General features: G+C 45.1%; 4 protein-coding genes across 5 annotated transcripts in view; 1 reads left to right on the top strand and 3 right to left on the bottom strand.

The window, feature by feature from the left end:
• Positions 1-264, bottom strand: part of PEX14 (peroxisomal biogenesis factor 14) — a 79,538-nt gene extending 79,274 nt beyond the window's left edge. Inside the window, exon 1 of the mRNA XM_050909393.1 lies at positions 226-264. Within this exon, the coding sequence (XP_050765350.1) occupies positions 226-261 (36 nt within the window). The 5' untranslated portion in view covers positions 262-264. The remainder of the gene's footprint in view (positions 1-225) is intronic.
• Positions 265-1,289: 1,025 nt separating this feature from the next.
• DFFA (DNA fragmentation factor subunit alpha) lies at positions 1,290-5,598 on the top strand. The gene is made up of 6 exons (XM_050909386.1): positions 1,290-1,386; positions 1,947-2,108; positions 2,225-2,355; positions 3,167-3,356; positions 3,752-3,906; positions 4,644-5,598. Exons 1-6 carry the CDS (start codon positions 1,290-1,292, stop codon positions 4,845-4,847), a joined length of 939 nt encoding a protein of 312 aa, XP_050765343.1. The 3' UTR covers positions 4,848-5,598.
• Positions 5,599-6,955: 1,357 nt separating this feature from the next.
• Positions 6,956-9,983, bottom strand: CENPS (centromere protein S). Its single transcript, XM_050909370.1, has 5 exons — positions 9,925-9,983; positions 9,505-9,628; positions 9,108-9,141; positions 8,404-8,470; positions 6,956-7,374 (listed from the first exon to the last, which is right to left on the bottom strand). Exons 1-5 carry the CDS (start codon positions 9,964-9,966, stop codon positions 7,219-7,221), a joined length of 423 nt encoding a protein of 140 aa, XP_050765327.1. The 5' UTR covers positions 9,967-9,983; the 3' UTR covers positions 6,956-7,218.
• Positions 9,984-11,741: 1,758 nt separating this feature from the next.
• PGD (phosphogluconate dehydrogenase) lies at positions 11,742-24,978 on the bottom strand. Of its 2 annotated transcripts, none has more exons than XM_050909368.1 (13): positions 24,934-24,978; positions 23,738-23,813; positions 23,116-23,295; positions 22,914-22,979; positions 21,653-21,771; positions 20,140-20,209; positions 19,638-19,772; positions 18,707-18,896; positions 15,960-16,090; positions 15,313-15,446; positions 14,859-14,958; positions 12,639-12,761; positions 11,742-12,046 (listed from the first exon to the last, which is right to left on the bottom strand). In XM_050909368.1, exons 1-13 carry the CDS (start codon positions 24,939-24,941, stop codon positions 11,927-11,929), a joined length of 1,452 nt encoding a protein of 483 aa, XP_050765325.1. In that variant the 5' UTR covers positions 24,942-24,978; the 3' UTR covers positions 11,742-11,926. The 2 variants fall into 2 exon arrangements, with proteins under 2 accessions (XP_050765325.1, XP_050765326.1); XM_050909369.1 differs by lacking the exon at positions 24,934-24,978 and adding an exon at positions 24,844-24,903.
• Between the last annotated feature and the right edge of the window lie 1,382 nt (positions 24,979-26,360).

Here is a 26,360-nt window from a genome sequence, read left to right as displayed (position 1 = left end):
GCGGTGAGGCCGCGCGTGCGGGGAGGCGGGGGGGAAGCGGAGCGGGCCGGCCCCACCGCGCGCGCGCCCCCCGCCGCGGCGGGGGGGGTGGGGGGTGCAGAGGCGCGGCGCCCTCCCCTCGCCCGCTCCCCCGCAGAGGCGGCGGCGCCCTCGCCCCACCCCGCCCCGCCCGTCCCCTGCCACCCCCTGCCCGCGCGGAGCGGGCAGAGCGCCGGCCCCGTTTACCTGGCTGGGCTGCTCCGCTTGCTCGGAGGAGGCCATCTTCCCAGGCCCGGCTAATCCATCCCCGCCCAACCGATGGAACGCCCTCACAGCCGTCCCGCCGTCGTCCCCCCCCCGCGCCCCGCGCGGCCCCACCGGCCTGTGCTGCAGGCAGAACGAGTCGAACGCCGGAGCACCGATGCGCCCCGCGGGGGAACCACTCCTGCCATGAGTTTCCGGCCTCTGCGGCCTCCCGGCGGGCCGGCTCGGGGCAGGCCTGAGGCGAGCAAGGCACAGACTGCGAGGCCGTGTGGGCTGCAGTGTCCTGCCTTGCGCCAGCTGGGCCATTGACAAAACCCGCGTTGGTCTGGGCAGTGCGGCAGGGCCGTGCGCAGCTTCGGCGTCGCTGCTTACGGGTGTAACCATGGATATAATTCATTGCCATTTTACGGCTCCCAGAAGCCTGCTAAAAGGCATAAATAACAGGCCAAATTTTGTACGACCAGCAGGAGCTCCCATGAGGAGCACCCTTCGCTTTGGCAGCCCCAGGGGTTCCCGCCCCGATGGAGCTACTCCGATACCTGCCAGGGCGGATTTATTGCGTGTCTGTATTTTTTTCTGTTTATATTATAATTCACAACCAGCACGCTTGTCTGTAAGGGAATGTATTATTTGAATCTACCTAGGCACGCTCGTTCTACTATTTTATTTACAAGTAATTAAATTGCTGTCAGCGCTAAAAGAGTTTCTCCTTGACTGACTTTACAGCGACTTTCTTGAACACCACAGTTCGGCAGCCCAGGTGAGCTCTGAGGAAACGCACCATCAGCGAGGTGACTACACAAGACACGGTCGCAGGGCTGAGCACGCCGTACCGGCTCAAAGGACGGCATGCCAGAACAGCTACCGGGGAGCAACGTGTCCTCGGCCGTTCCCACCGTTACCCTTAAGCCGCCGCCGCCTTCCCGCCCGCCAGCCCCGGGGCGGGATCCGCAGAACTCCGCGTCCCAGCGCGCCCCGCGGCTCGTCCCGGCGTGCACCGCGCCCGCCCGCCCGCCGCGAGAGGGCCCCGCAGCCGGGCGGCGGCGATGGCGGCGCCGCTGAAGCGCTGCCTGGTGCGGCGGAGGGACGGGCGGGAGCAGCACGGCGTCGCCGCCTCCTGCCTGCGGGAGCTGCGCGACAAGGGTGAGGGGCGGCCGCCCGGGTACTGCGGGGTTGTACGTGCCGTCGTCTCCGGGCGGGGAAGCCAGCGGCTCCCGCCGGGTCCCCGCCGCGCTCCGTGTGCCGGCTTGTTCCCCCCCCCCCCCCCCCCGTCCCCCGTCTCCGGTGGGCTCCCGTGCGCCGCCGGTTTGAGGCCTGGCTCCCTGGCGTGCCCGCCCGCGGTTTCGAGGAGGTGGCGGGGCTGGGCCCGATCCGTGCCGTGGAAGGGACAGAAGGAGAGCGGGTCTCCGGGTGGCGCTTCCTAATGGGGGAGGTGAAGGGAGGCGGCAGCAAGCGTCTGGAAGCGGTTTCCATGCGCCGCCTTCTATGTGGACGTCAAGGTTTGCATCAAGAACATTGATTTCTGGAGGGGAAACTCGTGAGAACGTGCTAAAAACGAGCTGATGTGCAGAGTTGTGGGGAGACGGGTCCCGGTCTCTAGCCTAAATTACTAAGAGTTGCTTGTTTCTTGTGATGGGTGTAATAAAAGGGCAGTGCGTATGTCACTTCTCTTATTTCATGAAATACTTTTTTCTGTTCTGCAGCTAGTGGCATTCTGGCTATTGACAAGGCCAGGGAGCCCATCACCTTAGTACTGGCCGAAGACGGCACCATTGTGGATGATGAAGATTACTTTCTGTGTTTGCCATCTAATACCAAGTTTGTGGCGCTGGCCAAGAATGAGAAATGGTCCACCAAAAGCTTAGGTACTCCGTGGATGAGGGAGCGTGGAAGGGGAGGGGTGTTTGGAATACACCTAGTGAAATTAGGCTCTCTCAGGTGGATCGGGAATGACCCGTGAAACTGATGACTCTTGTGTCAGACAGCGGAACAGCCTGGCTCTCGGAGTCTGTGGATGAAGTGGACAGTGCTGCAGAGAAGTGGAAGCAGCTGGCCAGGCAACTGAAGGATGACCTGTCTAATATCATCTTGATGTCTGAAGAAGACCTCCAGGTACAGTGGGGAAACCTCTAATTCCTGTCCTTGGCTCTGCCCATCATCCATTTATCTCAGTAGATGGCAGAGAACAGAATAGGTAAACAAGATCTCAAGCTTAATTCAGCTGCTGTTGTTTGGCTGTGGTGCTAGAGTCAAATTTCTCCTTGAGGGGAAGTGTCTGAGGAGGATGCTCTTAATCACCAATTGTCCCTCACAGCACGGCTTTCCAATTTTGGCAGTGGGAGGGCAAAAAGTCAAGATTTGGCCAAATGGCAACTGAGGTGAGCTCCTTCCTTAAAACCAGACACCTGTGTAACGTGTCAAAAGGGAAGGCTGAGCAGCACGCCAAATCTCTCTGCTCCAGAGGGGTTTGAAGAACTGCTGTCAGTTTCCAGGGCTGATTGATTCAAGTCTCTGACTGCCTAACACCTTGTATGTGGTGAGGCATGGTGATAACTGCCTCTTCTTGTCCTCCTGCAACGTGCAGCTTCCCAAGTGCCAGGCTATTGGCTTTCCTTTGTGTATTCCCATGCACTCTTTAAGAAGTGGCACTGGCACTTTGATTGCCAGTTGTCAGGATTTCTCTTAAAAATGAACATGATTCCACACCTTCCTGGATGCCTTTTGGCTTCCGGTGAATAATGCTGGCTGGTGGAGTGCCACTACAGCCTCTCATAACTAGGCTGGCTTGCTATGATAAGAAACCTTGTGAAACATGCTGGGTTTCATGAAGGTGGAGGCTCTGTCATTCAGGAGGTTTGCTCTTTGTACTATAAGCAGTGTAATGAGTTAGTCCATGTAACAGGAGCACTCTGATTGTTTTAAGGTGCTTATTGATGTACCACGTTCAGACCTGGCAGAAGAACTTGCCCAAAGTCAAACCAAAATCCAAGTATTGCAGGACACCCTGCAGCAGGTGCTGGACAGACGAGAAGAAGAACGCCAGTCAAGACAGCTCCTGGAACTCTACCTAGAGGCCTTGAAAAATGAAGACAGTATCTTAAGCAAAGTAGCAGGTAGGGAGCATTAGGATGCTAGAGGAGGAGCTTTTCAGAGATGCCTGAAATAGTTGAGTGGAATAAATAAGGCAGAGTGAAGGACTGGAGTGAGTCACTTGCTGAGCAGCTATTACTGTGTTTGATGTAATAGCTGGTGTAGTGTAAGAATTCTCTGACTGGGTGAGACCAGGAGTCCTCTCACTGCTGCGTCACATTTCTCACAATGCCTGAAAGTAGAATACTGGGAGAAAAGCTTAAATCATGTAGTCATCCATAACATTATGGATTTCTTAAGTTAGACGATGCACCTAGATAGAATGCATATTTTATTATCTCAAAACCATCAAAGCAGTCCAGGCCACTTTTCCTGTCCCGTGTTTGTCACGGGCTATAACGATTCTGCTACTTTTCAGAATCTGAGACTGTACCAAGAAAGGAGATGGATGTGGTTGACACAGGTACCAGCAGTACAGGCACTTCAGCCAAAACAGCGCTCAGTGACCAGATCCTTGCTGCTCTGAAAGAGAAACCTGCTCCAGAGCTCTGCTTGGACAGCCAAGATCTAGAGGTGGGTGAGAACGATATAACCATATTCTGGCAAATCTCTCCCTCTGGAGAGAGAGGTTAGAAGGGGAAGCTGTCCTTGCTTCTGGAGGATCTAATGTCAATGTATCTCAGTCTCAAAGTGGTGAGATTTAATCTATTGCTTTTCCTCAATAACACTACCCCCTGCTTGGAGCTGCTCTGTAATAGCCAGTTGACACTATTCCAAGTACTCTAGTCTGTCCTCTGAAAAACCGCAAAATAATTTTGGTTTTGATCTCTGCCAAATCATAGTCAGCCAGTGCTTCAGCTGTCTTACCAGCAAGTTTTTTTTTGTATGCAGATGCATCTAGCTATATTTCTTTTATACATCCCAAATCAAAATAAAAACCTGCTTATTTTGGAAAACAGTGTAAATAAACCTATAGCTTGGAAAGGAAAGTCTAGGTAAACTTTAACTATTAGAAAGTGTGTTCTTTCTGATGCTATGAACTTGTTCCTCTTGCTTTTCCCTGCTGTAGAAACTAAGTAACTGCTTTCTGTTCCTTTGAACATCTGAATATAGCTTCAAGCTCTAAGTGTTGGTAGTATATTGAAAATCCACTAGTCCATGGGATAGATGATGAAAGCTGGGAACATCTTCAATACCAAATTGCCAGTATTAAACAAGTGTCTCATTACTGCTGCTCTTAATGTGGGCAGAGGGGTTAGTGGTGGAGGAGCATCAGTAGAAAAGACTGTTAGAAATCTGTCTTGCTACAGCTGGTCTTGAAAGAAGACACACAAGCCCTGGCCTCGGCTCTAAGATGGGACAAGCAGAAAGCTGAAGCTCTGCAGCAAGCCTGTGATCAGGAGCTCTCCAAGCGTCTACAACAAGTGCAGACTTTGCATTCCCTAAGGAGCACGTCAAAGGGCAAGAAAACACTACCCTGGGGAGACTGGCTTAGTTCAAAACGCAAAAAATAAGACTGTAGTGCTGCTTACAATTTTTTTTTTTTTTTTCATTAGAATCAATACAAGCAAGTTATATCCTGGGAGCCATAGTTTGCTGGTCATACTGTGGTCTGGCTATAGACAACTAAAATCTGGACATTGTCCTGAGGCTTAAACTCCTGTGATGATTCAAATCATGTGTAACAAAAGGGATTTTGACTTTTTGCAGAATACTAGAACAATGGTATTGCTAAACACAGCATGTAAGGGTTCAGCTTTGAATACCTGGTTGGGAGCCAGAAGCTTCCATCTGATGATGATGGATCTAGCTTCTGAAGCCCCAGGCAGTTTGCTTACTTTGTCTTCCCACCATTTTCAATGTAAAGGATGGAAGACCTCTGGAAGATACTTTGAGGCACAGTTAATGAACAGGGCAGAGGGGTTAGCCAGCTGCTGTCTGGCTTTAAGCTCCAGCCTGGGATCTGGGAACTTGAATTCTCATGCTAATTTCATCAGTTAAAGTAAATTCAGAGTCCTTTAACTTCTGTGCTTTTTCTGTGAGGAACTCCTGCCCCTTGGGTGCAGTGTAAGCACTAACTTGTAGAACACAGCAAAGGTGGAAATATTTGCTTTGTAAGGCTGTGGGGCAGAAGACTTGTATTTGGCCTGTCTGTATTACTCTCCTAATCATTAGTGTGGTATCATGATGCTTCTGTATGAACTGGCTTATCTTTAGATTTGTTAAAGTTTTTTTTTCTAATATCATTAAACCCTTTTTACCTTACTGTTGGACTAGTTTTGATATTTCCACCAGCTGCTATGATTAAAGAACGTGCTGATAAGTACAGTCTTACCTTAAGGATAGAGGAAGAAGAAATTAAATACAGAAGTACTCTGTATTTAACATGTCCAAAGTATTTAGGTAGAATGCATGTTCATACTGGTGACACTGCACCAGAACTCTCACCGGGCACAATCTGTTCTTCTCTTGTGAGAACAGAAGATGTATATGAAAAAAATCTGAAAAGTGAGCTGAAACTTCTGAGAAAGTTTTAGTAGGTACAAATGTTTTCTAGTATCATGCAAAACCCTCTGATTTAACAGAACCTTAAATGGTACGGGATGCCAACGGATGAGTATTCCTAGAGCAGGCATTCAGATGAACCCATTGCACGTAGACATTCCAGTTGAATTATGGCACACTCGAAGTTAGACTGCCAGTGTAACTAATAAATATTCTAAACAGTTTACTGCCTTTGAGCAGGTAAGTAAAAATACTTAGGGTAACTTCAGATGAAGCTACCCATATGGGAATTCACTGGACTTAGGGGAGAAGCTTGCAGTCAACTTTTTGGTCAGTCTGTTTTGCTAGGGCAAGTAATTGCTTCTTACAATATACACTTCTGGCTTGTAACATTATAGGCCATAGCAGGTAAAAAGATTTCCTGCTGCTTTAAATAGCTACTTATTAGAAGCTTTTTATGTTCAAGTCTTTCTGAAACAACATATATGGCTGTGCATTAACAGAATTTTTGAAGCATGCTCTATTGCACTCAAAGCTAATTACACTGGCTACCAATTGAAATAGCATGCATTGAGTAACTAGCTGTCAGCAAGCTTCTTCTGTGAGATTGTGTCTTAGCTTGTGATTACCACTCTCTCCATTATAAACCAGTTTTTCAGTCTTGCTCAAAGCTGCAATGCTTTTGCTTTTTTCAAGCAGTAGCTTAAGCAGCCTTCCCATTTCACTTGGCTATATCTGTCTAATACCTTATGTCTTTAAGTCTGCTTCTTTGGCATCAACAGCATTTGGTCAGTCTCCATCAGTCCAGCAGAGGGCAACGGCGATACACTGCTGACCACCACTCCCGAGCCATGTTACTATAGCAAAATTAGAAATGTAATGCGGCTTATTGAAAGTGAAGATTGTACACCACAGTATCACAGGTGAAAAATGTCACAAAACATGTTTTAACTGTCAAGACAACAAGTGAGAGATATGGCTATTAAAACAAAAATAAAATATTCAAAATACCTAAGCAAAGGTATCAAAAATGGAAGCAAGGAGGAAGTCAAACAATTACTGGAGAAACTAAGTACCAGCATGGAGGGAGCTACACATGCAGTGAGAATGTTCTGCTTTAAACTCTTTATTTAAAGGATTTTCTTTTTAATAACAGTAAGATACCTTTTTGTGAGCAATTAAGGCATTTTGGCTGTAAGCTTTACTGAATTCTGACAAACCTTTCATTTTTGGAACAAAAAAATCCAACTAATCATGTTCACCTAAAAATCTAAAGATTCATTACTGTTGCTAATTTGCAAGAGGAATCTCTAATAGGCTATCTTTGGTTCCTCTAGGATAATAAGAGAAAATGACCAGAGACATTACTTGAAAGGTAAATCATGCCATGTTGGAATCTTCACTTTCAGTCACAGCTGCTTCTTGTTCCCCAAAAGTTCTCCCACCCTTAGCGGCACTGGACTTCTTTTTCTTCTTCTCCTTTTGCTCCATGTTACTTGATGCAAGCTCTTCACTCTTCTGGGTGATATACTTTAGCTGAGAACAATAAACTAATCAGTCATCTACTGAGGAACTTCATTTATTCATGAGAAATTACAGAGAAATGTTTTAAGAGAAATTAACAGGGCAAATTCTTATTACAAAAAAGATTACAGACACTCCAAGAAGGCTGACAAATATCAACTAGTTTTAATTCTTGCATGAAGCCCTCAGTCTAAGCTGGATATCCTCAGATACTGAAACGCTGTGGCAAGACTAAGATTTATAAATGTATGTTACATCCATCTCTAGAACCAAGACAGCAACATTAGCAGTTACTCAGCACTGCAGTTTGCCGAGAAACAATCTGAGTACAGAAACATTGCAAGATTCCTCTGCGCCCACTTGACATAAACAGCACATGATCGTTAGGAACACAAAATTCAGCTCCAGCATTTACTATGCCTTCTCAGGCAAGTTCATGTTGCATATTTCAAATCACAGATGGAGGGAAAAAATCCCCTCACATAAAATTAAAATTAATATTGGAAGTATTCTTCTTCATGGAAGCATTTACCGGTATGTCATAACAGATTAGTGAATTTAAGTCCACTGAACATCATACAGATCAGCACATGACAGAATACAATAATGTGAATCATCCCTACGTTAATGTTAGGAGACTTAGCACTGCAAGGTGGACTCAAGCTATTCCTGACCTTAGGCTAAAACAAGGGAACACAACATCAGGAAAAATCCAAGTGTTTTACTTCCAAGATTGACAATGCTGTAATGTGTCTGTTTATTGCACTTTTGTACTTGGAACCTCAGCAGCCCTGTTGCAACCAGAACATTGCTGCTTGAATTGCAATCGGATCTGTGTTCCCGCTGTGAGGCATAGTGTCATGAAGCGAAATAAGATGAAAATTAAAAAAATCACTGGATTGTGCTCATCCATCATCTACAAGCCAATGAAATTGCTTAAGCAACAGTTGCTTCATCGTCTATAGCCTTCATTCAAATGCTCTTAGGAATTAACCAATTGGTTTAAGAATGTTGTGAGACAGAAAATACAGTGAATCTCACCAAAGAATTGCTCCTTCTAGCCAAAAGCTTCACATCTTCTGTAGTGACTGTGCTTCGTTTTGCATGCCTGCATAAAATTAAAAAATACCCCTTAATGTGTTTGCCAACATTGGTTGTAAGAGGCCATACAGCATCTAATTCAGAACAGTAACTAAAAGGGCTTAATAGGGACCCAGTAAGACAAACATGCCTATCTTTTCCAACTATAATACACAAAACCCTATTTTACAAGTTTGTACATGTACGTCTAAATTCCCACACTTCCTGTGTAAAAACAGTAGAATTTAGCAACCAGAACTTCAAGCACCACTGTTCCGTTCCCTCTTACTTGCCCATAGGTCACTGTGTTAAGTTTTGACTCCTTAAAACATTTCCTTACCTTCTTGGAGCAACCAGATGAAACACAGGCGTGCTAATAAGCATCTGTCACTCTCAAACCATCCAGTACCGCTATGTGTCAACGCATTTGACAATTATATACAGTCATTAATCTAAACAATCACTTGTACCACATAAATGAACTTCCAAGATCAGGAAGAACCTGCAGGGGAATATCTATTTCCTAACTTCACAGCCACTATTTAATCAGCCAACAGAACCCTTTAAAACTTGAATTACAAGACATATTTTAAAGATTATCTAGTTATTGGAGCTGAACACAAAAAAAGAAAGCCTTTGTAACAATCAAGTGTTCCAGTACCTACCTTGCAAACATTTCGAGGTCTTTTGCAAAGTTCTCTGGAGAAAACACAAAAATGCCACGTTTTAAAATGCTAACTCTGAGTAGGAAGAGATACATAATACAGTTCTAGCTGTTATAAAGGTGTAACTGCAAATTATCCAAGTTAGTTATTAGAAGTGACCATAACTTGTTATTATGTGCCACTCTGTTGCACAGGCAGGTGGCCCACACAATATTTCCACACACATTTAAATGCTTTTTCCAGGTCTGGAAAATAGAATCACTGTTTGTCGTACTTTTAAAAATTTAGTGCAAGAAACAATGCACCAGTGATACCTAGTTCCAGTGCTATTTTTTTTAAAGCATCGTTTCTCCAGCAATTGCTCTTGAACAAATAGATAATATGCAAACTTCTGTACCACACTGCCTGAAGGTGATCTCTGAAATAGCTGCAATGGTTTGTTTGCTGAATTGCACGTCTTTGTCTTCTGCAACATCCTGACACAAGCAGCCAACCGTGTAGTGAACCGCAGCCTTCAGCCTCTGAAAGGATCCAAGGCAGCGACAGGTCAGTTCTCTGCAGACTGATATACTAGCTCTCGCGTAAATCATCAAAACTATTTAAAACGACGCAACATAAGCGACCGTTTACAGACCCCAACCCACCCGCAACACCACGTTTATCGTTCAGTGCCCCATACCCCCCCTCCCCCGCCCCGGCTCCATCTTGTCCCTGCCGGGCCCTCCCCCGGCGGCGCTGGGGGCCAGCCCCGGCACGGTAGGAGCGGGGCCGGGGCTGTGGGCCCGGGGAGGAGGAGGGGGCGCCAGCCTCGTCGTACCTGGGTGAGCAGGAGCCGCTCTTCGCCGTCCGCCGCCTCCATGGCGCGGCCCTCAGCGACCCGGCTGGCTTTCCCGCCGAGCGCGGCGGGGCGGGGCTGAGCCGCCGCCATGTCGGGCGCCCCCGCCCCGCGCAGCCCGGCGGAGCGCCGTTACCCCCGCAGCGGGCGGTCGTCCGGGTGCGGCGGGAAAGGGGCCGCTCCGAGGAAGACCCGAGCCCTCCCCAGTCAACCGTCACCCCCCGCCACGGGCAGAGGAAACCGCCGCAGCCGCCCCGGGCCCCCCACGCCTTGCTGCTAAACGGGAGCGTTTAAAGATGCTTTTCTACCGGCGAGGAAAACAAGCGTCCCGCAGGAGGCACGGACCGCCAGGACGCGGTCTGCAGAAGGCTCTGCACGTTACCCTGTGAGGCTGCTACCTTGGGCATGGTCTGGTTCTAAGCAGTGATAACAGCACCCGTCCTGTTCAAACACCTTACATAGGGTTCTGGACCCACCTGGACCACGAAAGATCGTCCCTCTATCGGAGTTAATGCATGTGTCCGGCAGAGATCAAACATAAGCTAGTAAGAGAGGTAAAGCCACATCAGCTGATGTCCCCACATCCCTAAACAGTTCAGTTCAAGTGAGATTACAGAACAAGCACTGCTCGTCATAAACCCGGTGAGGCCCATACTGCTTACTCTGACTGAGTAGCTGTCAGGTTTCAGCACAATGGGATTCCAGATAGAACAGATATTTTTCTCAGCACTAATATCATACTAAGCACTAAAATAGATTGGTGGGAGTATCGTGTCTTCCCCAAAACACAATGCCTATGTACACAATAAACTGGCAAAACTGTTCCTACTGTCCACCACGGTAGTTTCCAATGCAATCCTCCTGCTGGAGAGCCTAAACCCCAAACGCTGGGACAAACTGACTACTAGAATGTTCATGACCCTCCAGTTATCACTATTGCCTGGAATTTGTCACACATTTATTTTATAGAATTCCTAAATCTTACAACATAGTCTGCAGAAAAGTTGCTTTAAATTGAAAGTAATCTTCTGCTAATTGTACAGATATTCAACTAAGTAGCTAACTGTCTTAGCAGAAAAAATGGAGCAAAAATTAATATAAAAATCAGTGCACAGCACAAAATTTAACACTTGAGAGGTTCTGAGGGGAAAAAAAGGTAGTCACGCAGGTGAATTTTCAGAAGTCCTGAAGATGATTGGCAGTGGGATTGCAGGAAGAGGATATCAAATAGGGCCAACTTTGCATGCTACTGCAGGTATTTTTAATTGCCCCACGGGAAGAGGAGGCAAAGAGGCAGGGAGATTTGGGGAAAAGAGTGCAAGCACACAGCTATGCCAACAGTTTATGCCAGAGCTTAAAACTGGGAACAACAGTTGGAGGGAGAACAGCTTGGTGACAGGAGTATCAGTCTTGACACCCTTGACCTGCACTCAAGTTTCTCCATGATCCATCCCAGCCTTCACCCTTTCTAGAAAACAGAGCTCACAGTGTGAAAGACTGTGTGCAGGTGAACACCCAGGAATTGATCTTTAAGAGCCAAGCTACTGCCTGCTATGAATAAACAATGGCAACCAAAAAAAGGTCTTTACCTCCCTGGAATCTTGTGTAGCATTACTGTCCTGTCTGCCATTCTCCACTTTAGCCATTATTGAAATGCAGTCATCTCTATCTCAATCCCTATGAGTTTTTGCACTACAATACAATAAAAATATTATCATTTTAAAATGTATTCTATTAAATACTGCACAAAGACATTTTAGCCAGTTTTGGCCAGCAGCAGTGGAAAGAAAACACCTCAATGCCTTTATAAGCAAATTTATTTAGCTTTCTTATGTGATATATATATATTGAGATATAGATATGAAATATACCCACAAGTTATTACAAAAGTGTCCAAACACAAGTTCTAGCACAGTACAGTAAAAAGTGGTACTCTAGGACGAATATCCGAGATCTACAGTATCTTCAAGAGGAAATATTTCCATTAGACATTGTAGGCAGAAGAGGACACATTTCCTCCATGGCCTGTCCAGTTAGTATGGATAAATACACCTGGCTTTGATAATAATTCATATGTATGTGCACCAAAGTAATCGCGCTGAGCCTAGAATAAGAACACAGACACACACAAAATAGACACATGAATATCACAGTCATATGAGTACTAGAAGTTGCACCTACTGATACTTGACTATAGGAATACTAGAAATAAGATCTGACTCCAATATTATAACATTTGAACTTATTTTCTCATTATTAGCAAAATCACTGCAATGGAACATTTACTAATATCTAGTAATTAAGAGTTCTGTAAAAAGACAAGTATATTATTTCTGCTGGGTACTAATCTAAAAAACAAGCACTTATATACATCCAAAGCTTCAAAGATACTTACTTCTTTATAAAGCATTTTGATTCAAAGATATCATTACCCTTAGTTCACAGATGGAATACTAACACATGCTGGGCACTGTCATACCAATACCTCTCGTGTTCTTTATCCAGACATCTCATAGTATTTTATTGCTGTGAATTTCAGGTTTAACAGAATTATATTAGGCAATCTATGCCTTTATCTTTACAATGTTGGAGTGACTAGGACATATTGCCATCATGGCCTTTAGGCCAGTATGTAAATAACAACATGATGATATTTCAGTAGCTAGAAGATCTGCTATGCTATTTCAGGCACCTACCTGAATCAGGTTAGCTGGTAATATTTCATGCCTGTATCCATCATAAAAAGAAAGTGCTGTAGTGAAGCAGGGCATAGGGATACCAATCTGTACTCCGGTACTGATTACGTGTCGCCAGGAGTCCTGGGAGAGAGGAAAGGGAGCGGGGAGGAAGAAAGAAACTAGTCAGTGCTTGCTCCGAGGTATGTGCAGGCATATGAACTATTCCAGTATAATAGCATGTGCTATTTCATGTTATATGAAATTTAATGACCAAGTCTGAGCAAATGCAGCAGTAGATTCCTGATTTTACATAAACAAGGTTGATCCAAAATAATGGCAAGTAAGATAAGAGTTAACAATGAGGACAATAAAAGTGCATACATATACTTCACATGCAATCAAACGCAGCCTCAAGCAAGGATGCTGTTCTTTCTCATAAACACAATCAGTGCATCCCAAAAGCATGAACACAGTAGGGAACATACTGAGCAAACACTGAGGCACTTTCAGGACCTCTAATCAAGCACAGTACAAAGCCTGTCCAAGCGCATAAGAGGTCAGCACAATACTTCAAACAGACACATGGATAATCCTCATTTCAACCGTCCATCTGATTTAGTAACCTGCATGGAATACTCAGCTTCAGTTAAAAGAATTATTAATGATAATATATGACTTCTTTGTTGGTCAGATAATCTGGTTTTAGTTCTGCCTGTCAACTCCATCCAAATCAGGACACTGTTTGGACAGACCTAGGTCTAATGAATGGTGGGTCTGGAACACTGTTATATTGGTGCTACTGCAAACAATGGTAATAGAACAGAGCTTTATACTCTGTACAAGTGAAATCCAAGTGCACAGTAGGCACAAGATACAGGACAGCGATGAGAATGTTCACGCAGGCTAGACATTTTTTCCTCACATTGTGGTTCTTCTGAATTGCTAGATTTCTGCCTAAGCTCTTCTGTAACAGTAAAATGGAAACCTTAGCTTGGCTAGTATCAAAGAGAAGAACCATGACACAAGGACTACATGTTCGTTTGCTCCTGTGTTATCTTTAGGTTGGCAGTACAAATATACTTTGCAACATTACATGAGACCTCGTTTCATCGCTTGATGTATCTGGATGCTGATTTATAAAGTAGTGCTTCAGTGATGCAACCTCCTTTTTTTCCTTCATTTAGAACTAACATTCTCCAACTTTCTGATGAAACAGAGGCAAGAGGCATTTGTAGGCATTTTTTCAAGGACAGGTGTCCTGGTTTTGGCTGGGATAGAGTTAATTCTCTTCTTAGTAGCTGGTGCAGTGCTGTGTTTTGGATTTAGTGTGAGAATAATGTTGATAACACACTGATGTTTTAGTTGTTGCTAAGTAGCGCTTATCCTAAATTAAGGATTTTTCAGTTTCCCATGCTGTGCCAGCAAGCAGGTGTGCAAGAAGCTGGGAGGGAGCACGGCCAGGACAGCTGACCCGAACTGCCAAAGGGATATTCCATACCATAGAACGTCATGCCCAGTATATAAACTGGGGGGAGTTGGCTGGGAGGGGCAGATGGCTGCTCAGGCATCGGTCAGCAGGTGGTGAGCAATTGCATTGTGCATCACTGTTTGGTTTTTTTTTTTCCCCTCTTTTTTGTTATATTCCTTTTCATTACAATATTATTATATTTCATTATTATTATTGTTAGTATTATATTTTACTTTAGTTATTAAACCATTCTTATCTCAACCCACGGTTTTACCTTCTTTCCCGATTCTCCTCCCCATCCCACTGGGAGTGGGGGGGGGGGAGTGAGGGAGCGGCTGCGCGGTGCATAGCTGCTGGCTGGGGTTAAACCACAACAACAGGTCACTAACCTTGGTGTCGGGCAAAATTCTAATTGATTCAGTACAGCCTACCCCATCACAGTAACTTTCTTGTTCAATTTCAACCAGCTCTATGTAGTTTTTTTTCCTGTCCTGATCCTGTAAGACTGCTATGTTCTACTAAAGAAGACTACCTTGAACCCATAGATGATGAGTTCCTACACCTGTACATTATATGCGTACAGATACACATACACAGTCCCAAAGAGCTTAAGGATTGTTTAGAGATCTTTGGGATTAAGGATGCTGTATTCTCTACCTTTTCATTTTTTTAGTCTAAATATACTTGTGAAGGTAACTCCTGGGAAAGAAGCTGAAGAAGTCCAGACTGTAAACTGTTGTTTTTATGCTCTTCCTTCCTTGGAAACTCACCTGACAGTTTTCAACAGCTGTCTTAAAGAAATCATCCAACAGCAAATTCTGGAGCTCAGGGTTTCGATCAAAAGCATCTTTGATTTTTCCCAGGAACACACTAGGCAGAACACACGTAAAGCAGGAATAAGATTTCACAGCTTCCAACAAAGGCCCAGAATCCAAAGCCTACAGTGCCAAAATTTGACTCAGCCAGACTCAGATTCCAAACATTGAGAAAGATGCAAAGAAAACAAAGACCGAAGAAAATCTGCAGTAGCTAAGCCACCAGAAAATTGGCTTTATCTGGTAACCTTTAGTGCCGTCTACAGAAACGGCCTGTCAGTATCTTATCAGCAGATTAACGCCATGGATTTTCCAAGAAAATCTCTAGGCTTGTCAGTCTAGCACCGCATAAACTAAATTGCCTGCTCTTCTCCCTGCAGGAACTAAGTTACCTCCTCATCTTAATTACCTTCTGATGATGCAGCCTCCCCTCCACATCAGTGCAATGCCACCGTAATTCAGTGTCCAGCCAAATTCTTTGGCTGCTTGTCTCAGCAGCATGAAGCCTTGAGCGTATGAGATAATCTTGGAAGCATACAGGGCCTAAAAAAACAAATTCACATTCCAAGTGAAGTCCCACAAAGCTGAATGAGAAACTTCACAGTCTACATGCTCTGTTTAGTCCACATCTCATCAGGGATGAGTACAATAGCCACATTCCAGCTATTTGATAACCAAAATACCCTTTCTAATTGTTGGAAAGCTTGGTCTCAACAGAGAGAGATCAAGAGCTATTATCCCCATTACAAAGACGGGAGTGTTGAGGGTCGAAAAAGTAAGCTCCTGTGCATGAATTACGACCTCTGCACCCCAGCTAGTTGTCACTGCCCACTGTGGCTTAGACTTGAATTCCTTCAGGACTATTCTTTGGTCTGGAAAGGAATTGGTTGCACTATGCATTGTGGACACCACTAGACAGTGCACAATGGGACGGCTGAAAGCAGGAACCAATTTTCATGAAACTTCAACACGAGCTCCTCAGCAGGGTTTACAGCATCCAAAACCTGCTTTGATATGCAACTTTAATACAGCACTCTGGCAAGCATAATGACTCACCTTGCGTATGTCCTCCAGAAAGGCCTTCTTATTCCCACCAAATTGAGTCATTTTAGGCCCATTCAGCAGCTTACTGGCCTGTACTCTCTCATCCTTGAGGGAAGACAGGCACCGTGCAAACACAGCTTCCCCTTTAAGTATGGTAGGAAAGGGGAGATAATTAGAAAGTTCAGCATCACTGTTAAGGTCTGAGATACTTCTCCTCAAGCACACAGTGAGAGTACCACTGAATGATGAGCCACATACATAGTGAAACAGTCACATGGGAAGAGAGGTGTACAAATGAATTATTTCAACAGCATTGCTGAGGGACCAAACTGCCAGTCAGCATAACCACTGGGTAAATATTGACTGATACAGCTTTCAAATGATAAACAAAAAAAAGCCACAAGTCATCTGCATGAAAATTTATCCTCAGGAACCTTCACCAGCTCTTAGTTTTAAGAATTTACTTTAAAATCTCTTCCTAGCTATAAAAGACAGACAGTGTTGCACTGCAGTCTAGGGACAGGCAAGGCTGAAGACTTCACTAATTATTGTATCATGCTTTGAAGATAAAAAGCTGTTGCATAAATGCCAACTCACATTACCTAGATGTGCTTTAAAATACACACATGCAAAATAAGAGCAATTAAAATCAAGAATAAATCAGCAGGTTAACTTACAAGAGGAAGTAAGTTTTACAAATCTGGTAGGCCCATAACACTAGTATTCAGAAGCCCATAAGAAAGTTTTATAACATCACTAAGCAGGTTACTAAATGTCATTCGCCAGGGCTAAGGAGTTAGCCAAGCAGTATCTTCAGCACCTAAAAAGAAAGCCTGACTGCCAATCTCTTGATCTGGCTCAGTCAATTCCTAATCATGCTGTTTTAAGTTGTACTTATTTGCAATTGAAGACGGTATTGTTAAATGGGAAAAAAAAAGTAAAGTTTCCTTTCCAGGGTCCGATAGAAGGAAAGCAATCAAGTTTATTATAGTCTTTATACTGAACTTTTCTTCCACCTTTTAAGCGAGTTGTGAATTACCAAAAAAAAAAAAAAAACCAAACCACCCCAAAACAAACCAACCAAAAAAAAGATGAGTAATGTTTTCACAAGATTCTGGATCCTCCGTGCAGTAGGATTAACAGACTGTATCAAAATCAGAACTGGCTCCTCTCCATTTCTGCAAAAACTTCCTTCTACACTGGGGAGGAGAAGCGTGTGGGGAAAATCAGAAAAAGCAGGAGTAGTATGACTCTGCTTTTACAAGCAGAAGTCTGCAAGTCATGCTTATGCAGTAAAACCACACACACAGCAACTGCCGTAAGAACAGCCATGTTTGCACAAGGGCTATTGCACATACTTCCCTATCAACTCATCGTTACCCAACAATGCTCCCCTGGCACTGCAGAGGACTAATTAGGGAGTGTCTCCTTCACCCTTGATCTTTGCAAGAACCCCAAACAGGAGAATATTAACAGCACAAGCAAGTAACACTGTTTCAAGCCTAGAACTGAAAGACTATAGCTGTAGTAGAATATTAAAACCATTTACAAAACTTGTTTTGTAAAAATATGTTGGAATGCAGCCATGTTTCTCTGATAGCTATCACTGCAGTTACTCTCTTTTAGCCTACTGAATATAGTTTTCCTTTTCTTCTAATACAACAGGACTTGACCAGCCAAGGCAAAGGAAAAAGAGGTAGAGAAAGCATGAAAATTAAAGCCAATCCGAGAGCAAAGAACCTGTTGAGTTATCTCATTTACTCAGCGGGAAAGTCTACATTGGACCTGTGGTAAGAGAGCACTCTAACTGTGTTGCAGATGTATTGCAACTCCTGTGTCACAATTCCATTCAGAGGCCAGGCTAGATAAAAGGGTAGGTAACGAGACTGTTAGGTATGTATGTGAGCCGGTAAATTCTCACACTTTAGGGATATAATTCAAAGCAATTACAAAATACATTTCCATCATCTTAGTTTGGCTTTGGATCAGCAGCCTTATTAGCCACAAAACAAAAAACAGCAGCAGTCCAGGGTGTGTAAAGAAACACCACCATCAACTGTCGTGGTGGAAAAACAGCTGCCACCATCATGGGGTAGCAGTCTGATGCTATTCTCAAAAAAATCTGTCTGTGCTCCTCAACCCATAATACAGCCCGGCCCTCGTGTTCCTGTTTAGTCACACTAATGCTGGGTTAGCTAAGTTATACTGAACCGTAGAAATAGAAGACTTAGGTAGATATCTGAAAAATAATTCTTATGCCTTCAGAGAAGTCTAAGTACTCATCAAGCAGTGGTCAAGCAACAAGGTTTTGAGGGTGCCCAGCCCCCACCTTTTTTCTTTTTTTTTCTTCTTCTTTTTTTTTTTTTTTTTTAACATTTTTAAGGCTATAATGGGATTTGGAGTAGCAGGTAGGGTGGAGGATTGCTGAGAGGAACGTTGCATCAATCTAGCATGACACTTCTAGCACGGCACTTACATTCACCTGTCACCAAGTCATCACCAGCGCTGCGAAGACACCATGGACAAAGGCATGATAACAGTACTACCGACATTTGAGAAACAAGGTAAAAACAAGCCCAGCAAAGAAAAACAGGAACGGATCTCAAGGGCAGAAAGACTGCAACAGCTACACCTAGAAGTCTCTTCTGCGAGCCTAGCCCTAGTATGGGCTCATTTCTGAATTACCTATTACCATGCTCCTTACTGTGATGTGGTACATGCAGGTAGAAAAGACGAGGCCAGAATGAAGGAGCAGTTACCTATGAGTGTGACAGGGACTCCATATTCCAGGGCGGAAATGGCTGTCCACTTTCCTGTGCCTTTTTGTCCTGCGCTGTCCTTGATCTTTGGGAGGAGGTATTTGCCATCGCTGTCTTTGAATTTGAGAATATTGGCTGTGATTTCAATCAGGAAAGAGTCCAACTCTGTCTTATTCCATTCCTGAAATACCTGGAAAAGGAGAAAAAGTGCATATATATATACATACACACATATATACACACACATGGATTTACTATGTACCTACTATATATATCAATTGATTTATTCATATATGTATACATACACATACATATATGTATACATACAGAAGGGGGTCATACTATCTCAGTTACTGGTTATTGCTGTAACACCTGCCACATCTACCAAAGATTTCAGCACTGCTGAAAGGCCATTGTGCAGGAGCCCTGCACTGGAAGGAGCACACCCCAGAGTCAGAGCCGCAGAGCATCCATCTCCAACTGGGAAGACAGGCACAGCCCATCCTGTTACCTATTATCATAGGCACCGAAGGCTGGAAACAGAACTGCCCTTTCAAGACACATCATACTTATCGACTTGCTTCAACAAGGTCTTTGCAAGATTTGCCTGCTTGATTATAACGCTCAATGTTTTACTACCTTTTTCCAGGCAAGGTATTTCATATCTCTACACAAGAAGGTGCTTCCCGGGGAGAAATCAACTGTAAAATGGGAGAGTTTAGACAACTTCTATAAACATTCAGGTGTACGTGCTTGCTGCTCCCTACCTCATTTGAAGCTCAGGAATACTGTGCACTGCCCTTGGCAGAAGGCACGTCAGAAAAATTAACTTCATGTATGTACAGCAGCTTTACCCAAGCCCAGCTGCCTCCATCAACGGCAGCCACCCACCATGGCTCAAGAAGACAAGACGCTAAAAACTGCGGATCACCTTTGACATCTCATCATGCTCCATGCCCACCACATCTTTCATCAGGTGATAGGCCTCACAGATCAGCTGCATGTCTCCATATTCAATCCCATTGTGCACCATCTTCACAAAGTGTCCAGCGCCCTCATCTCCTACCTGTCAGGAAACATCAAAAAATGCCTTCAGCAAGAGTGCTGTCACCACTTCCAGGGTTTAATACCTGCCTATGGCTTCCTTCTGCCTAAAGGAAAGAAGGAAGGAAGCCCAGTGCTAACTGAAAACACTGTGGGTCACAGATCCATTTAGCTCCCCCAGCACATGACCCAGCCATAAAACTTTGTCCTTCCATTGTATGGGATAAGTTATCAGAGATGGTAGATTTGAATTGAATGCAGACAGCCAGAAAATCAACCCACTAATGTTGCTGGTTTTATTAAGGACAAACATGCATGAGCTTCAGCAACCAAACTACCTAAGCATGGATCTAACCACAAGTTAAGGTCAGTATCAAATAAATATTTACCCAGTCACAACAAGGTTCCCCAGATCCCACTTTAGCAGCAATGCTTTGAAATATGGTCTTGATGTGGGGCCTGTGGGGAGAAATAATATGCCTCAGCAGATAGGCAGAGGACACAAACACAAGAAAAGGAAAAAAAAAAAAATCCATCAGTATGATGCATCCTTCTGTAACCTGCCAAAAGGCAGCTTGGAGTGAGGGCATGCTGGCAGGTTGATAACCCACCACACAGCAATGTCAAATAAAATGTGTGTTTTTCCCAGAACTAGACACTGTTTGCAAGAAATGGGGACAGCCCATGTCATGCTTACAGCACTGCGCAGACAAGCTTAATGTACCTAAAGGAGCCCAAATATTATCTTCTCCTTTTTAGAAATGAGGAAATAGAGGCAGGTTATGATACAGGCTCACACTCAGAGAGGATCAGTGGCAGAGCTGAAACAAAATCCCATTCTGTTCTATAGCCACAAGAAAAATCCAGCGTGATCTGAAGGAGGAGAGGGAAGGAGGGAAGAAACTCCACGAACGCAAGTCAGGATATAGTTATCTGCGTTATTCGAGTAATTAGGAGGTTTTGTCATTGCCAGGCTCCCCAAGTGTAGTAAATTCCTCAGCCAACAGGACAGCATTACAGAATGCCAAGTTTGGAGCAACCTAAAGCGACCGCTGGGAAAGGAGCATGGGTGGCACACGGGCTGCAGGTGCTGTGAAAGAGGTGGGGGACAAAGTTCAGGTAAGGGTGGCACATAGAAGCTGTCTTTACTGAGCTGTTTATGGCAAAAAGATGATCAGACAGCAAGTTACTGTTATGTTGTTTCTGGCTTTGGGCCGTCAAATTTGAACAGGCTGATATTGGTATGAAATGCTAATGAAAACGGACAGGGACTTAAGAGATTCTAAGGCTCAAGTAAAGCCTGGACACTCCTTTTCTTTCTACATTTACAGAGAGAACGAGCAACCAGTGATAAAGTCTAATATGAACATTGATGTACAGTCCTTTACACTAACATGAGTACAAAACAGCAGGGCAGCATGGCAGAAACCTGCAAAAAAATTAATGTATTCAATAGTCAGTACAAACACGTACTGAAGCCTCCTTTTATAATGTGTGTCACTGCAGGGATGTTTGCTGCTGCCTGTTTCACGGTTAACAGCTTTCCAAGTGTGTAGGGCCCCAAAAGAAAAATCATAATCAAGAACAGTACTTTTTAAAAATTTAAGCAAAATTCTTTTCTCCCCTGGCACACATTTCTCCCTTCAGATTTCTGTAGCTACTACTTTTGCCTGTGAATTCCTGGAAGAAAAACCTGCCTTTGTTTTGCCTGCCATGAAAGCTCAGCACTGCCCTGTGACCCCAGCTAGGTTGAGAAATCTTGAGCCTTGAGGAAGTGAAATGGCAACATATCTTGTTCTCTCCACACCCACGCCCTCCTCCTTCACCCCCTCAGCTCTCAATGTGAATAGAAGACGATTGTTGCAGACCATTCTGAAGAAGAATAGACTAGCTCATGCTTACCAGGCTTCTTTGGCTCCTCCTGGCATGAGTGAAGGACCATATCTGGCACCCTCCTCTCCACCACTAACACCGCTTCCGACAAATAAGATGCCCTTTTCCTGTAGTTCCTTACAACGTCTCTGGAACAAAGAGCAGAACAGCATTATTTAATTTCTTTTAATGCCAGAACCTTACAAACAAAGGTTAGCAATTCAGACCTGAAATTAGGTTTTTAATTCTGCTTTGGACATGCTAGAAGACCACCTTAGAGAAAGCTTGTACATACACCAAAGTGAACATTAGGAAACTTCCTGTTGCTTTGACATGAATCCTTGCAAAAGAGACATGCTGAGAAAACAAAGTCCTTCTAAGCACTGGATAGAAAAGAGCAGTACTGAGGCTGGAAAAGCCTCAGAATTATGTGTCAGGTGATACATGCTGTGTGCAAAGATGTGGGGAGGCAGATTAGGCCCAAGGTGGAGTTGCTGAGTTTGTTGCAGAGTGAAGGTGCAAGCATGGACAACTATAAGGGAAACGAATTCCCTCTGAGTGGGAGAGAAGCACAGGCTGAGATCCCTAAGGGGAGCTGCAAGCTCCCCAAGTATTAATCCTCATTTAGTACCTGTTTTTACACTCTTTTACACTCTGGCATGGTCAACCCACTTATCCGAGATCAGGATGCCAAAGCGGAAAGACTAATACCAGCACCTTCTAAGATTCAGAAATACTGATTTGAATGCAATATTTTCATGTAAGCATCCCAGATATGCTAACATAACTTCTATAGTTACAGCCTGCTCACAAGCAGGCTTTTTTTTTTTTTTTTTTTTTTTTTTTTTTTAAAACAGGTAATTACTCTGCTGTTTTCATTACCAAGACAATCAAACCAGCAGTTCTGTCTTACTGGATTTTCCCGTGGTCATGTAGGATTGAGATATAACAACAAATCTATAAATATCCTTAGATTTTTAACTCTCCCTGAAAACTCTTTAAGATTGTAACAGGAAATTTTCTAAAGGCCTTCACTCTTTAAAAGATGTCAATAAAAATATTCTTTGATGATTTGGGCAACTTCTATAAAAATATACTTATAGAACGGTCCTTAACTACTGTAACAATTGCTTTCCAATAGGCTGCGTGATCTAGTTTTGCAGAGATAACTCAGTTTGGCCTTCCCTGAGCAGAGGGGAGATGGCATCTTATTGACTGACTATTCTGATGATCAGGGGAGAAAGAATCGTGTATATTTTATTCATCCACTTCCCATAGAAAACAGGCTTACCGTGGTATCTCTATACTCAGAATTCCCACCATCAATTATGATGTCTCCAGTCTCCAACAACGGCACCTGCCAAAAATAAATCAGCATTTTGGCTTTCTCTGTGCATTCAAAACCTCATTAATGACAAATAATTGAGATCTTCCAGAGGAAACTTCTCCAAAAGACAGCAAGAAGTCACAGGTAGAAAGAATGTTTGCCTCACCAATTTACTGATGAAGTCATCCACTGCATTTCCAGCCTTCACCAGCAAGATAATGCGACGGGGTTTCTTTAACTTAGAGACCATCTCTTCCAGGCTGTGAGCACCAATCACTTTGGTTCCCTTGGCCTCATTGGCCAGAAAGTGATCCACTTTGGAAACCGTCCTGTTAAAAGCACAAACCTGTGGGAGCAAGAAAACATGTTAATAAAAGCTGCCAAAAGAACAGTTACTTTAGCTCAGACTACAAATTACATAAGCAAGGTTCAACATCACGTGCTCTCCCACTTCCACCTTCCCTAAAGACACAGAGCAGGGATGAACGTGCAGCATGTCTTTGCAAGTGCCTTGGGAACCTATGGTTAATGGCCAAGCCCAAAGCAAACCTCAGGGAAAAATCATACCTAACTAACACATCAGGTGGCTAGCTGAGTACAGGCACGCACCGCTGTTTTTCTCTGGAAATGGGACAAAGGGCAGCCTAGGTTATAACTAAAAGGAGGAAACAACACCTATTAGACCATCACAAGGGGGAAAAAAAGAAAAAACAAAACCACAAAATGTTCAGCTCCCATCCCAAGTGCTACTGAGTCAGCCTTTCTGAACAATGTTTTCCTTCACTTACCACGAAGCCATGGTCGTTCATGTTCAAAATAAGGTTTTGACCCATCACAGCCAGTCCAATCAAAGCAATGTCAGCTCTGGAATGTGGAAGAACAAAAATGCCAGGTAAGTCTCGTCAGCAGTGATCTAGCACTAGCATCCATATTCTGTCAGGCTGTTCTGATCTTGTCAACTGTTAGGCCAGCCCACCCCATTCTAACAAATGCTGTAGCATATGCTCTGGATTGAGTCTGTCGCCTATTACAGCCAGAGATCCTTGTGGCTCCCAGTCAGTCCAGCAGACAGAGTGGAGACCAACATATAGCATGCTTCAAATCACCAAGATTTCTTCCCAACTACCAAGACACAACTAGATGAGTAAGAAAAGTAAGCTATCCAAAACATTACGCTAGGAGGCAGGAAGTAAAGTGAGCAGCTCTAATATGTCACTAATGGATCCAGCTCTATCACAGCTCCATATTTAACAGATGCTGTACTAAAACTTCGTCTCTGAACACTACATCATTTTTTCGCTTCTGCAATGCAAACTGTCTCAGATTTGGGGTGAGCAAAGGAAAAGAGGGAAACAGGATATTCTGCTAGAGGCTGCCTAATTCAGCTTGCAAGGGACATGCACACAGAGAAACCCAACCTGCCTACTTCTATTCCTCGGGTCAGGAACAAGTTTCCTGCTTCAAAGTCATGACTCCAAAACTGATCGCTCCCAGATTTTGCCAAAAAGTCTCTCAGCCAACCGGCTTACTCTCCTTGTCGGTCCCTCACCTCCGCAGAACCTCTAACGGTGAAAAACCAACCCGCCGTCAGGCGGCTCGAGGGCCCCATCCCCTCTCCTTCCTTCTCCCTCCCGGACACACCGCAGAATCGGCCGAACAGGAAAGCGGGGACCGCACGGAATCACCCGCTTCCCCCAAATCAGCCCGCTGAAAAAATAGGTTTTGCAGAAAGTCAGTCGGCAGAGGCGAGAGGCTAGAAAGGCTCCCGCCTCCCCCTCAGCCCGCGGGGGGCACGCTCCCCCTCGCCGCTAACGGTCTGTAAGGCCTCTCCCGTGAGCGGGGGGCACCCCCTGGCTCTCACACCACCACGAGCCGCTTTCAGCGCTGTCCCCACCTCCGGAGGCAGCCATGCCGAGGCACCGCCCGCTCACGGTCCCGCCGGAGGGACGCGCGGCCCGGCGGCCGAGCCCCCGCCCGCACTCACTGAGCCATCGCGGCGGCGCTGAGGGGAGCTGGAGGCGGCGGCGGCGGCGTCGGCGTCTCTCGGGACTCGGCCTGCGGCGCGCGCCCGGCCGGCCCTCAGCCGCGCGGGCGGAGTAGGGCACGCCCATTGGCTCTTCCGGCGAGCCCCGCCCCCCGCCCATGGGCCGATGGTAGTGCGCCTCGCCCCCTTAAAGGGACAGCGGCGCGGATGGGGTGCGCGGGGGGGGGTGACGGCGCGTTGGCCGGGCGCTCGGTTTTGCCGCAGCGGGAAGCGGGTGTCGGTGCCCGTTCTGCCCAGGAATGGGGCGGAGGCAGCAGCCAGGGAAGGCCCCCGAGCACCGGAGCGGTTCAGTGGTCGGTCCCCTGTGCTGTCCTTCGGGCGCGGACGCTCCGGCGCCGCCTGTGAGGCCCGAGGTGTCCCCGAAGGGCAGCACCGCGCCAGGCCGCACCCGCCCGCGCTGGGACGGCCTCGTCCTCCGGCGGCAGGGCAGGCTGCTGCCAGCTGCCTCCATACGCGCCCGGGCTACAGCTACGCTTGTTTCAACAGCAGTACGTACCCCTGGGACAGCTTGGGAACAGCGGCCGGCAGGCACCGCATATTTCGTCTTTTCTCTCCTTCAATTACAGAGAATTCATTGCCTTAAATTCAGCTGTTGAAACATCTTCCTAGGCTGCGGTCAACACCTCAGATACCAGTTTGTCTTTGAGGTGTCCTACAATTTGGGCAAAAGAAAACTTAAGAAACCTGCCCATCTGTCAGCATTGAAATTAAGATTAGATTTAAGAGAACAAAGCTAGTTTCATACCTTTGCTCCATGATAGACAGATGCATCATCAAGACAAACCTACACGTTAAGCACGTTTACTTTCTATTAAAGGCACATTCTAAACATGAAGACTGGCAGCAAACTGACCCATCAAGTTTTTGGTTCACCTTATTTTTGGGCACTGAGAGGGAATGAACCTGAATGCAGTAAAACAGATAGTGGCTTCTCTGAAGTATTAAATAAGCTGCCAGAAAGGCAACCAGAAAAAGTTAACAGGTTACTCAACTGCCTAACTGAAAAAAAACCCAAAACTTCGCAACAGCAGCAAGAAGCAGTACACCCACGATAGCTTTTCAGATAAAGAACAGATCTAGCCAGCAGCCTGATAAATTTTGCCATCTTGCAGCTGTTTCACAGTTACAAGAGGTGTTTAACAGCAAGCGGTGGCCCATTCTTGTGGGACTTAAATACTTTGGGAATGCCCTGTCCAGTTTCCTCACCGTGACTTTTAAAAGCTACAAAGAACTTTCCGCTTTCAGACCAAGACAAGAACAATTCACAGGGATTCCCTGACACATCTTTGTCCACAGAGCTGGTGCCTTACACTTTGCTGTTATGTTTCAGTGGTTTGATTTCACACACTTCCTGTCATTTTTAACAG

This window comes from Gymnogyps californianus, chromosome 21 (assembly GCF_018139145.2).
Source record: "Gymnogyps californianus isolate 813 chromosome 21, ASM1813914v2, whole genome shotgun sequence".
Lineage (NCBI taxonomy): Eukaryota > Metazoa > Chordata > Aves > Accipitriformes > Cathartidae > Gymnogyps > Gymnogyps californianus.
Note: the sequence above shows the minus strand (reverse complement) of the source record. Positions and strands in the feature narration are given on the sequence as shown.